This window comes from Hyla sarda, chromosome 12 (assembly GCF_029499605.1).
Source record: "Hyla sarda isolate aHylSar1 chromosome 12, aHylSar1.hap1, whole genome shotgun sequence".
In the NCBI taxonomy this organism is placed as follows: domain Eukaryota; kingdom Metazoa; phylum Chordata; class Amphibia; order Anura; family Hylidae; genus Hyla; species Hyla sarda.
Window position 1 is genome coordinate 70,028,162 of NC_079200.1, and position 12,398 is coordinate 70,040,559.

A 12,398-nucleotide genomic window follows, 5' to 3' on the forward strand; every position below is an offset into this window, starting at 1 on the left:
CAGACGCGGCGATCAAAGCTGACCGCTGCGTCTGAAGGGAAAGTGACACTAACCTGGCTGTTCAGTCGGGCTGTTCGGGACCGCCGCGATTTCACCGCGGCGGTCACGAACAGCCCGACTGAATAGCCGGGTTAGTGCTTACAGGACACCGGGAGGGACCTTACCTGCCTCCTCGGTGTCTTCTCCGTTCAGGGATCCCCTGTATGGCCGGCGCTCTCCTTCCTCGTCATCACGTCGTCGCGTACGTGCGTCGGTGTGCGTAACGACGTGATGGCGGCGACGGAGAGCGAGGATGGCCGGCAGCAGAGACGTTCAGCAGCAGGCCGGCAGCAGAGCGACGGGGACACGGCGACAGCGATGGAGCGACATCCAGGGCAGCGGTGACGGGGTCCGGAGCGGCGGGGACACGTGAGTATTACCTCCTATGCAGTGGTCTTCAACCTGCGGACCTCCAGATGTTGCAAAACTACAACTCCCAGCATGCCCGGACAGCCAACTGCTGTCAGGGCATGCTGGGAGTTGTAGTTTTGCAACATCTGGAGGTCCGCAGGTTGAAGACCACTATTGGGTTCAAAATCTTTAATTTTTTAGATTTTGCACCTAAAAATAGGGTGCGTCTTATATGCCGGTGCGTCCTATAGGGCGAAAAATACGGTAAATGTAAAAAAAGAAAATAGCTTCTTTGTCACATTAAAAAAAAAATTCATAAAAAGTGATTAAAAAGTAATACGCAAACAGTACCAACAAAAACAAAACTACATACAGCCTCATACAGCCCTGTATATGTAAAATGTAAAATGGTATAGGTGTTCAAAAAATACACTACACTACAATAATCGAAAATCATCTAAACATGGTTATCATTTTAATCGTATTGACCCACAGACAAAAGAAAATGTAATTCTTACCTTACAGTGTAATCTGGGAAAACATAATCCTCCAAAATTTTCAAAATAGCGGTTTTCTTTTCAGTTTCCCCATATTAATATTTTTTTTGTCTGCCTTACATTTTATGGTAAAATGAGTGATGTCATTACAAAGTGCAATTGGTCACGCAAAAAACAAGCCCCCATATGGGTCTGTGGATGGAAATGTAGGAGGAAAAAATGATCATGCCAAATACATTTGACTGTTTCCTTAAAGGGGTACTCAATTGCTTGACATCTTATTCCCTATCCATAGAGGTCCCGCTGCTGGGACCCCCCGCAATCAGACCTCTTATCTCCTATCCTATGGATATTACTATATGGGGATAAAATGTCACCTATTTAAGGGGTTAAGGTGGGTAATTTATTTTTAATTTTTTTCTTTCTAAGGTTTTTGGGGACCAACGTCATGGGTAACAGTAGCCAAATCATTTGAGGCACCAATAAAATGTAAGTATTAACCTCCTACACGCTCCTTTCTTTCTGCAGCACCGTGTTCCCCTACGTGGGGTTCTTGCAGCAGTTTTGTCGGGTTGTGATGAGAGTTGTATTTTTGCACAATTTTCACCACTAGTCTTGCAATTGTTTTGTCTGGGCATGATCGGGGCTGCAATTCAGCTACATTTGTTGATCTTGAATAGAGATGAGCGAACTTACAGTAAATTTGATTCGTCACGAACTTCTCGGCTCGGCGGTTGCTGACTTTTCCTGCATAAATTAGTTCAGCTTTCCGGTGCTCCGGTGGGCTGGAAAAGGTGGATACAGTCCTAGGAAAGAGTCTCCTAGGACTGTATCCACCCTTTCCAGCCCACGGGAGAACCTGAAGGCTGAACTAATTTATGCAGGAAAAGTCATCAACTGCCGAGCCGAGAAGTTCGTGACGAATCGAAATTACTGTAAGTTCGCTCATCTCTAATCTTGAATAATCTTTGTTGCGCTGTAGGATTTTTGGAAGTTTGTTAAGACAACTTACCATGGGAGTTGTAGTTTTGTGACAGCCGTAGACTGCCATACATTGTGATTCTGGTCACTTCTCATCTCCTCAATCTCTAATAGTCTTTTTTTTTTTCTTCCAGTGGTTTTTCCTCAGGATCTGCTGGAGAGGGGACTTGAAGCCAATAATTTTGCTATGCTGGGACTGGGGGATATTGTCATTCCAGGTGAGTCCAGACTGTGTCATCATATACAACAGGCAGCCATCGCTGGTTTAATCTGTGCAATAACCTGCTGTATTCCCAACCTTAGAGCAAAAATGACTTTCATCCTGACCACTTTGCGTCTTATCATTTCACATGCGGTGGTCATGAGTGCACCGCACTGCTGCCTCAAGGTGCTGGGTCACTGCCACATGCACTTGTGCAACCAATTGGGCAACTTTGTAAATAGTCTTGATAAACAATTCTCCTATGGTTTCTCCATACAGTTCCTGTGCAGACCTATGTGTCTCTGTTTACAGATTGCAAATCCAGTGTAGTCTGACGCTGCAATCATGTGACACCACATGGCCGAAGAAGTTTTAATCATACAAGTGTCACATGTTCCGTTTCTTCTCTGTATTCCAGGCATCTTCATTGCTTTGTTACTCCGTTTTGACATAAGGTGAGTATGCGCTGGTTTATTGTGTCAGTTATTCAGGGAGCATTGTACCCATGTCTTCCTTAATGTTCACCTTAGAGTTTTCACTGTTGACCTCCACTGATCCTTTCTACCCGGATTTACTCCTTTCTTTACAGTTTAAAGAAGAACTCTCACACTTACTTTTACACCAGCTTCTTGGCGTACATCTTTGGCCTGGCCCTGACCATATTTGTGATGCACACCTTCAAACACGCTCAGGTAAGTAACCTGCAGACATATTAACCCGTTAACGACCATGGACGTCTATGCTCGTCCAATGGCCGTTAACTGGTATGACGCGAGCCCGCGTCATACCGGGCGGCCCCCAGCTGATTCCTATAGCTGGGGGCCGGCGTTAATAGCTGACATGCGGCAATCACCGTGGCCATCTATTAACCCTTTAGATCACTGCTGTCAAAGTTGATCGCGACGTCTAAAGGTGCCTTTATCCTGTCCCTGGTGGTCCAGTGACTGGATAAATAGCGTATTTTCGATCACTTTTTATACCATAAAAAAAGGAATATAAAGCGATCAAAAAGTCCAAGAAAAACAAAAATGGTACCGATTAAAACTTCAGATCACGGCGCAAAAAATTAGCCCTCATAGCACCCTGTACGCAGAAAAATAAAAAGTTAAAGGGGTCAGAATAAGGACAATTTTAAATGTATTAATTTTCGTGCATGTAGTTAAGATTTTTCCCAAAAGTACGACAAAATCAATCCCTATATAAATAGCTAAAAACAAAAAAAAAAACACCTGATCCCAGAGTCCACAGTCAGTAGTGATAGTGGGAGGACCACCATTGAAGCTCTGCAGTAAGAAGGTTAAGAGCAAAATATTGCTCAGGTTACACTTCCCTCTGTTCCCTACGTCCTGCTGTGTGAATTTCTCTGTTTCCAGATAAAGCTTTCATGCATTTGGAAGAAGCAGCATCAGCATTAGGCCTGATTCACACCACAGAATCTCCAGACTGAATTTCCCGCCAGAGATCCCAAGGGCAGCGCTTGGACAACGTTGCATGTCTGAGCAGATCTGCCAAAAGAATGTCTGTGCGCGTGTCTATGGAGACTGCCAAGCAGTCCGCACAATCCCAGCACTGCTCTTGGGCTCTCCAGTGGAAATTCTACCCTCAAATGCTGTGGTGTGACCATGGCCCTATTTTTCCTGTTTACTCTTATATTCTGGTTTACTCCTTTTAAGGCCATGTTCACATGTCAGAATTTCCAGAGATTCCGCTGCAGCAGAGTCAATTCAACGGGATTCTGCTGCGCTGTGCACACGGCAAAATTTCCATGCCAGAGAAATGCATAATCGTCTATGAAACGGAGCATTTCCGTGAACATATGTGAACATAGCTTAACTAATTTTCCACTCCTCAGTGCAGGAAAGTGGCAGCCATCTTGCCCCACCCCTCCTCATGGCTACCATTACGGTGCCTAGTTGGGTCATGTTTTTCGTTGCAGCTGTTTGCATGCTGGAAATTGTAGTTTTCCAGTGGCGAGAGCCACACAAGTTGGAGACTTCTGCTTTGTGTATTTTGTCCAGCCAGAACTGTAACTTGACCTGACAGCAGACTGTAATGTGTTTCCCTCTGCAGCCGGCACTCCTGTACCTGGTCCCTGCCTGTATTGGGTTCCCACTGCTCGTGGCTCTGGTGAAAGGAGAGATCACAGAGATGTTTAGGTGAGTTACTGATGTAGAGGTTGGCCGGGGGGGGGGGGGGGGGGGTGCTTGTAGAGTAGTCGGACAGTCCTGGAAACGTTCACATTTTTCTGCCTCCCTTTTTTTTTTCCTCCTCTTTTTCGCTCATATTCTGCATTCACATCCTCTGCCCGTGTCTACTCCATCTTCATATATATTCTTCATTCTTGCTTTTGTTCATCATTTTTTGCATTTGGCTTAATTTATGCTCCTTCCCCTATTCTTATGTTTTTATATTGCTCTTGTATCCTCCTCCTCCCATTTCTTATTTTCTGTTACTCTTTTCTTCCTTTTTTATCCTCCGCCTGTCGACACTTCTTCTCCTGTCTCCTGCCCTCTTGTCACACTGTGCCTTTTTTTTAAATCTCTTTTCCCCTCCTGCCACTCTCCTACTTTCACTTCTTTGGCCTTCCCGTCACTCCCCCCTTTCTTGGCTCTCCATGCCTCTCTGGCCCCTTGCCCCTCCTGCCGTTCCTTACCGTGTCACATGTTTACCTCCTCTATCCTAATCCTTCCAAATCTTCACATTCTGATCTCCTTGATCTTCATACTCATCTTCTTTGTGCTTCCTGATTTCTCGGTCTCCTCTTGCTCCTGTCCCCCGCCTCCATGTTCATTGCTCCTCCTGTCTTGTCCCATTCCCTGCTCTCCTTCCTGTCCTTTGTTCTCTCACAGCTATGAGTCCTCTGCGGAACTTCTACCTCACACTCCACGCCTCTCTCACTTTCCGGTGGTGTCTGGATCTCCTTCCAGCCTGGCTGAATCCATGCAACAAAAATCCTCTTCCCCCCCGCCGCAGGCGGCAGCTCAACCCCAGCTCCATATGAAGGGTCCCTCTCATATCTGCATTTGGACAGGTGCATCCCACATCGGCCGCTCCCCAGCCTTACCTCCCATCCAGCAGACTCCATGCCTTGTCCAAGATTACTCCTTTCCCCATCATCTGCATTATCACCCTACTGGGAACGTCATGGAGCAGGTTCCGTGTCTAGTTACATAGCATAAGAGTGCGCTGCTTGGATAACATGATGTTATATAGTGGACGGTGCTATTTCTGTGTGTACTTCACGGGGGCCTCTTTGCCTCTGGTGAATCTTACACCTTCCTTCTTCAGAATTAACAGCCAATCTCTTCTGGATTTAAAGAATCAGCTGGACAGAGAAGGGGGGCAAGGGGTCTTATCTATCTTCTGCTTATCTTTAAAGTGAAAATCCTAAGTTTTATGAAAACGACCATAGTGTAGCAATTTGTACTATAGTAATTTTTTATTACACCCATGGTCAAATCGTTGAATAAATCCCTCAACATAGCGCAGTTTTTACTGGCCCTGCCGCCCTTCCATCCCTTGTAACTCTGCAATTGGAACAAAGCTCCTTCTGTGTTCATAACAGCCTCAGCATGCGCCACAGTGTCATGCAATCCCATGAAGCTTGGTTTTGCGCTAGTTCCAGAGACAGCAGGATCAGAGAAAATTACACTATATTCAGGTATTTATCCAATGATGGGACCATAGGTGTAATTTATGAAAAATTACTATAGCACATTTTTCATGTGCTTTAAATAACTTTTATATGTACTTATGATGTGCAGACATTTAACCACATTCCATGGGTAACGGCAGATGGGAGGATTTTAAGTCCGTATAACCAGTTTTCTATGCGAAGCTTCGCCATCAAACTTCACCTTTTTACTAAAGGGTTAATCTGGGAAAAAATATTTTCATATCAACTGGTGTCAGAAAGCTACACAGATTTGTAAATGACTTCTATTAAAAATCAAGCCTTCTACTTCTCTTCAGCTGTTGTATGCCCTGGAGGAAGTGATGTAGTTCTTTCTAGTCACACTTAGTGCTCTTTACTGCTCTTTTCTGTCCATGACAGGAACTGTCTAAAGCAGGACAGTTCCTAACTTTGGCAGAGAGCATTGTTTTAGATTGGTAAGAACCTTTTTAAAGAGCGTTTACGAATCTGTTTTCAAATTGAATGGTGCCAGAACGTTGTAATATTATTTTATTCCTAAGGAAAACCCCTTTGAAAGGTTTATTGTAAGACTTACAATTACCACCTATGTAGAGGATTAGGGATAACTAGCTGATCGGTGGGTGTCCGACTGCTGGGACCACCACATGTCTTGAAAAAAAGGTTTTGTTGTCCCCTGAGGGAGTAGAGCAGCAACACATAGGCTCGGCCTCCGCCCTGTTTACTGTGTACGGAACGTCATAGCATAGGTCAGTGTTTCCCAACCAGGGTGCCTCCAGCTTAGGGATTGACCGATATTGATTTTTTTTTTTTAGGGCCGCTACCGATAATCTGTGACCTTTCAGGCCGATAATTTAGACCGGAATATCGATATAAGTTATCAGCTATTTACCCCCACCCGCCCCCCGACCCTGCAGAAGTTGCTGCAGATCAATGATTTAAAGCTGGCGCTAGAGACCGCCGCCGCCACCCGCTTCTCTCCCCCTGCCTGTCCTGGGGTCCTCCCTAGTCCAACCACTACCGCTGCTGCCCCAATGCCTCCCCCATCCCAGGTTTTATAATTACCTGTTCCCAGGGTCTGCGCTACTTCTGGCTCCGGCGCCCCCTGAGCTGTCACTGTGCGCACTGACAGTGACATCGCGTTGAGGACGTCACTCGTCATTGCGCTACGCAGCGCGCAGGACATCGCAGGAGCCAGAAGTAGCGCGGGCCCCGGGAACAGGTAATTTTAAAACCGGGGATGGGGGAGGCAATGGGGAGGCGGGGCACTATCGGCAAGGTAATTGCTGATACCGATAATGTACAAAATCGTGAATATCGGCCAAAGCGATAATCGATCCCTACTACAGCTGTTGCAAAACTACAACTCCCAGCATGCCCGGACAGCCGAAGGCTTGTCTGGGAGTTGTAGTTTTGCAACAGCTGGAGGCACCCTGGTTGAGAAACCCTGGCATAGGCAATATAGTGCTGCAGCTCTGTTTATTCTGGTGAGAGCGGTCCTCCATTCACATGATCAGTGGTGGTTCCAGCAGTAGGACCCCCACTGATCAGTACGTTATGCCTTATCCTGTGGGTAGGTGATAATTTTAATCCTGGAATATTCCCCTCTAGGTTACATTATGTCTTAAAGGGGCTCTCCGGTGGAAAACTTTTTTTTTTTTTTTTTTATCAACTGGTGCCAGAAAGTAAAAAAAAGTTAATTACTTCTATTAAAAACTCTTAATCCTTCCAGTACTTATTAACGGCTGTATACTACAGAGGAAATTCTTTTCTTTTTGGATTTATTTTCTGTCACGACCACAGTGCTCTCTGCTGACACCTCTGTCCATTTTAGGAACTATCCAGAGCAGCATATGTTTGCTATGGGGATTTTCTCCTTCTCTGGACAGTTCCTGACATGGACAGAGATGTCTGCAGAGATCACTGTGGTCTGACAGAAAAGAAATCCAAAAAGAAAAGAATTTCCTCTGTAGTATACAGCCGCTAATAAGTACTGGAAGGATTAAGATTGTTTTAACAGAAGTAATTTACAAATCTGTTTTAACTTTCTGGCACCAGTTGATTTAAAAAAAAAAAAATAAAAAAAAAAATAATATTTTATATAATATATATATTAGGGATCGACCGATTATCGGTATGGCCGATAATATCGGCCGATAATCACGATTTTTGGGCATTATCGGTATCGGCAATTACCTTGCCGATAAGCCGATAATGCCCTGCCGCCCCCACCGCACCGCGACCGCCCCCCCCCCCCCCCCCCCCGACCCACAGCGTCGCACCCCCCACTGTAGTGCTGGGCGGTATACCGGTATGGATTTTTGCCCATACCGCTATAACGGTCGGGCCCCTCCCCCACCCTCGAGTCAATAAAAAAATAATAAACTTACCCGTAATGGGGGTGGTCCGGGCCATCCTTCCTGTAGTGTCTGGGGGTATTCCGGGTGGAGGGTGCACCGGTCCGGGCTGTCCTACTTCTCCGGCGGTCATCTTCTCCTCTCCGGCCTAGTACGCTGCATAGACGCCGCTACGCCGTGACGTCAGGTGCGTCGCTGCGCACGGGCATCACTGCGCAGCGGCGTCTATGCTGCGCTACTAGGCCGGAGCCTGCCCGGAGTGGAGAAGATGACCCCCGGAGAAGGAGGACAGCCCGGACCGGTTCACCCTCCACCCGGAATGCCCCCGGACACTACAGGAAGGAAGAAAGGATGGATGGCCCGGAGCACCCTGACAGGTAGGGGAGAGAAGCGGGTGGCAGCTGCGGCCTATGGCCCCGCAAAAGCCACTGCAGATCATTGATTTAAAGCGCCCACTTTAAATCAATGACCTGCAGTGGTGTCGAGGGGGGATAAATAGCCGATAACTTATACCGATATTCCGGTATAAGTTATCGGCTATCGGCCCTAACCTCCACCGATTATCGGTATCGGCCCTAAAAAAATGATATCGGTCGATCCCTAATATAATATGTGTGTGTGTGTATATATATTATATATGTATGTATATTAATATTAGTTTTCCACCGGAGTACCCCTTTAAACTGTAGACACAAATAAAGCTGCACCCTCAGCTCTGCTGCAGTCTGTATTCTGATGTAGTGCATTGAGTAAAAAGCTGTTCGTGCTCTGTGCATGTGAAGCATTGCAGCCTGGGAACTAAGGAAAAGTCAGCAGAATTCTAAATGCAGCTTTGGATGTGACTAGAGTATAACTTGCAGATCGGGATCGGTACAAGGATTTTTAGTAACTTGCACAGACGTTACAGTCCATGTGTGTGCTGATCTTACTGCAGTACTAATAACGTGTTGTTTATAAAGAAGGCCAGGAGTGACGTTCTCTTCTGTCAAGTTGTTCTGTTTTATATTCTCCAACTTTACCAGTAACAGATGAAACTATAAAATTGTTAACTTGACAGAAGAGGCTGATTTTGAGGAATAATGGCCCCAATTTAGAATTCATGGTGTTGTCAGGCGTTGCCAACATGGGTGGCAGGGGGATCATTCCAATCTTGACTGTTCTGGATCATTGGCTTGGACGTTTCTGAATCTTCTATAACTACTGTGAATGTGGCAGGGGCTGGGTTGGGTGGTCAGGAGCCAGGGAGGGCGCGTTACTGGGCACGTTATCATTTCCCACCCTCCTTCTTCCAGATACGAAGAGCAGCCGAAGGATAAAGACAAAGATGAGCAAGATAAAAAGGAGGACTGAGTTCTATGGCCGGGACATTCCATGACTGGGGAGGGCTTGGGAAACGAGAAGCGTGACCCTTACCCCGTTCATTATTGCTCCCCTTTTTCTGCAATATGTGCGTGTGTGAACTGCTTATGCCCCCCCCTCCAGCACCCGGCGTGGGTGTTTGTCTGTGCCTGTCATGTGTCGCTGAGCCGGTATTTTTATATTTTGTATGGTGGATTTGCTTTCTATGGTATTAAAGCGTCAGTGAAGATGCATTTCTTGTGCTTCGATTATTCAGAAGACGAAGCATACAGCGATCACCTATAGAGGTCTATTCTAGCTCCACCTGGGCATAATGGATCTCCTAATATCCGTCCAATAATATACTGTGTGTTTATTCTTCCTGTGCTCTCTTAATCTCAGCCTGGTTGTAGAGTAAGTCCTTCTGTCACTATTGCTGAATAAGCAGGCATACATTCTTATAAACCATGGGGGAAGATTTATCAAAACGTGTCCAGAGGAAAAGTTGCTGAATTGCCCATAGCAATAGCAGGTTTTGATAAATCTCCCCCCATATATTCTGCCAGTACTGGTTTCAGTGAAAGTCCTCATGTCATTCTTGCTGTATAAGCCAGTGTTTCCCAACCAGAGTGCCTCCAGCTGTTGTAAAAACTACAACTCTCCGAATGCCCGGACAGCCGTTCGATGTCCGGGCATTCGGAGAGTTGTAGTTTTACAACAGCTGGAGGCACCCCAGTTGGAAAACACTGGTATAAGCAGATGTTTGATTCGATTTCCACACATCACACTCGGAGCTGCCCCTGGCACACGTCCATTTTATGCTATAGTGTGTAAATCCTTCATAAATTTTTCTAATCTCAGTCTGAATGTAGAGTAAGCTCTTCTGTCAACCTTAAAGGGATACTCCACTGCCCCAGGATTCGGAAAAAAAGTCGTGACATCACGACTATGCCCCTCGTGCCATGTCCCCTCCCATAGACTTGCATTGACGGGAGTGTAGCAGTGACCTCATGACCCCCGCACCCAGCGTTTGGAACATTTTAGAGTACCCCTTTAAGGCTATGTTCACACAATGGAATTTCTGTGCGGAATTCCGCAGAACAATGCTGCACAGACATTCTGCAGCATCAGATTCCGGTGTCCGATGTGTCTGTTATTTCTGCAGAGTCCCCACTGAAATGCATTGCTGTCTATGAGACGGTGCATTTCCGAGCGGTCCTAGCGCTGGCATGTTCTACCAGTGCTCTGCGGTCAGTGGACATTCCACAGTGTGAACATCGCCTTACTGAATAAGCAAGTCTTTATTGTGACCTGTCTGTCACACTGGGAGCTGCACCTGTCATACATCCATTTTATCCCATATTGTGTGTGTGTGTGTGTGTGTGTATGTGTATATATATATATATGTATATATATATATATGTATATATATATATATATATATATATATATATATATATATATATATATATATATATTTATTTTACACACACACACATACATAATCTGCTGATCTCAGCCTGGGTGTACAGAAAGTGCTGCTAGCAGATTCATTTGAGATGACCATTTTTATGAAGTTTTAATATAGATTTTTTATATATATATATATATATATATATATATATATATATATATATTTTTTTTTTTTTTACAACAAAAGAACTTGGTTTAATGTGTCACAATATCCAGGATGAGCTGTTTTCCTGTAAACTACAGGATGACATCATTACCTATTGGATTAATCCTGCTAGCTCTAAGACCTCTCCCTGCACTATCTGTATACTGCTGCTGCTATCTCTATGGGATCAGAATCTATAGTAGTCATAAATCTCTCCTGTGACATTTTACTGCAATTGTGCACATCACTGTACAAATCTGTCATTTCTACAGCAAAAACAGCCAAAATGCAGTAAGAATGTGTGAACGATGCCGTAAAAATTTGACACACAAACACAGCCTAAGGGTGGGTTCCCACAGGGCGTATACGCAGCGTATTTGACGCTGAGCAAAATTTATGGCAGCAGCGGGAAATACGCTGCGTATTCCTTGCTCACTATACACACAGGGCTTTCCGGCGGCAGCCCTATGTGTATAGTGAGTTTTGGAGGCGGGGCCGTGTGCCGGCATGACTGTGACGCGCGGCTCCGCCTCCAAAACTCACTACACGCATAGGGCTGCCGCCGGAAAGCCCTGTGTGTATAGTGAGCAAGGGATACGCAGTGTATTTCCCGCTGCTGCCGTAAATTTTGCGCAGCGTCAAATACGCTGCGTATACGCCCTGTGGGAACGCACCCTAAATACTTTAACATTTCTTAAAACCCATCAGTTGTTGTTATAGGTCAACTCACTTTTACCTCATGGCAATAGTTCTCTAAAAAACATACACTTTGAATAAGAATATATTAAAGTGAACCTGTCATTAGCAAAAAATGTGTATATAATGTAGAAAATAACATGTATATTTGTGATGTACATTGCCTAAAAAAAATGTTTATATTTTTGTCCCTGCAGCTACTGCCTGTGTCTCTGTGAGGAGACTAAATACAGGAAGTTTGGTGGGGGACAAGCAGGGATCTGTGCATGGAGGACAAGCGCGGCTCACACAGGCTGATTGATAAGCAAGGAGCCTGCACAGATCCCTGCTTGTCCTGCCCTCACTTCCTGTATTTGGACTCCTCATAGAGACACACAGACAATAGCTGCTGGGACAGCATTTTTTCACCAAACATATACACTTTTTTTAACCAATGTATATTACAAATATACATACAGTCATGGCCGTAAATGTTGGAACCCCTGAAATTTTTCTAGAAAATGAAGTATTTCTCACAGAAAAGGATTGCAGTAACACATGTTTTGCTATACACGTTTATTCCCCTTGTGTGTATTGGAACTAAACCAAAAAAGGGAGGAAAAAGGCAAATTGGACATAATGTCACACACAACTCCAAAAATGGTCTGGACAAAATTATTGGCACTCT

The 12,398-nt window shown here is 45.1% G+C and overlaps 1 protein-coding gene and 1 long non-coding RNA gene across 2 annotated transcripts in view; one reads left to right on the top strand and one right to left on the bottom strand.

Annotated features, from left to right (window-relative positions):
• The window catches only part of HM13 (histocompatibility minor 13), a gene marked incomplete in the record, with an annotated part of 19,195 nt that extends 9,526 nt beyond the window's left edge, over positions 1 to 9,669 (top strand). Inside the window, 7 exon segments of the mRNA XM_056547547.1 lie at positions 1,341 to 1,376; positions 2,003 to 2,086; positions 2,489 to 2,525; positions 2,660 to 2,762; positions 4,141 to 4,226; positions 4,920 to 5,101; positions 9,372 to 9,669. Of these exon segments, the coding sequence (XP_056403522.1) occupies positions 1,341 to 1,376; positions 2,003 to 2,086; positions 2,489 to 2,525; positions 2,660 to 2,762; positions 4,141 to 4,226; positions 4,920 to 5,101; positions 9,372 to 9,454 (611 nt within the window).
• LOC130296227 (uncharacterized) lies at positions 7,797 to 9,365 on the bottom strand. Its single transcript, XR_008849162.1, has 2 exons — positions 8,394 to 9,365; positions 7,797 to 8,142 (listed from the first exon to the last, which is right to left on the bottom strand). It is a non-coding gene; the product is annotated as an uncharacterized LOC130296227 (long non-coding RNA).
• Positions 9,670 to 12,398: the final 2,729 nt, after the last annotated feature.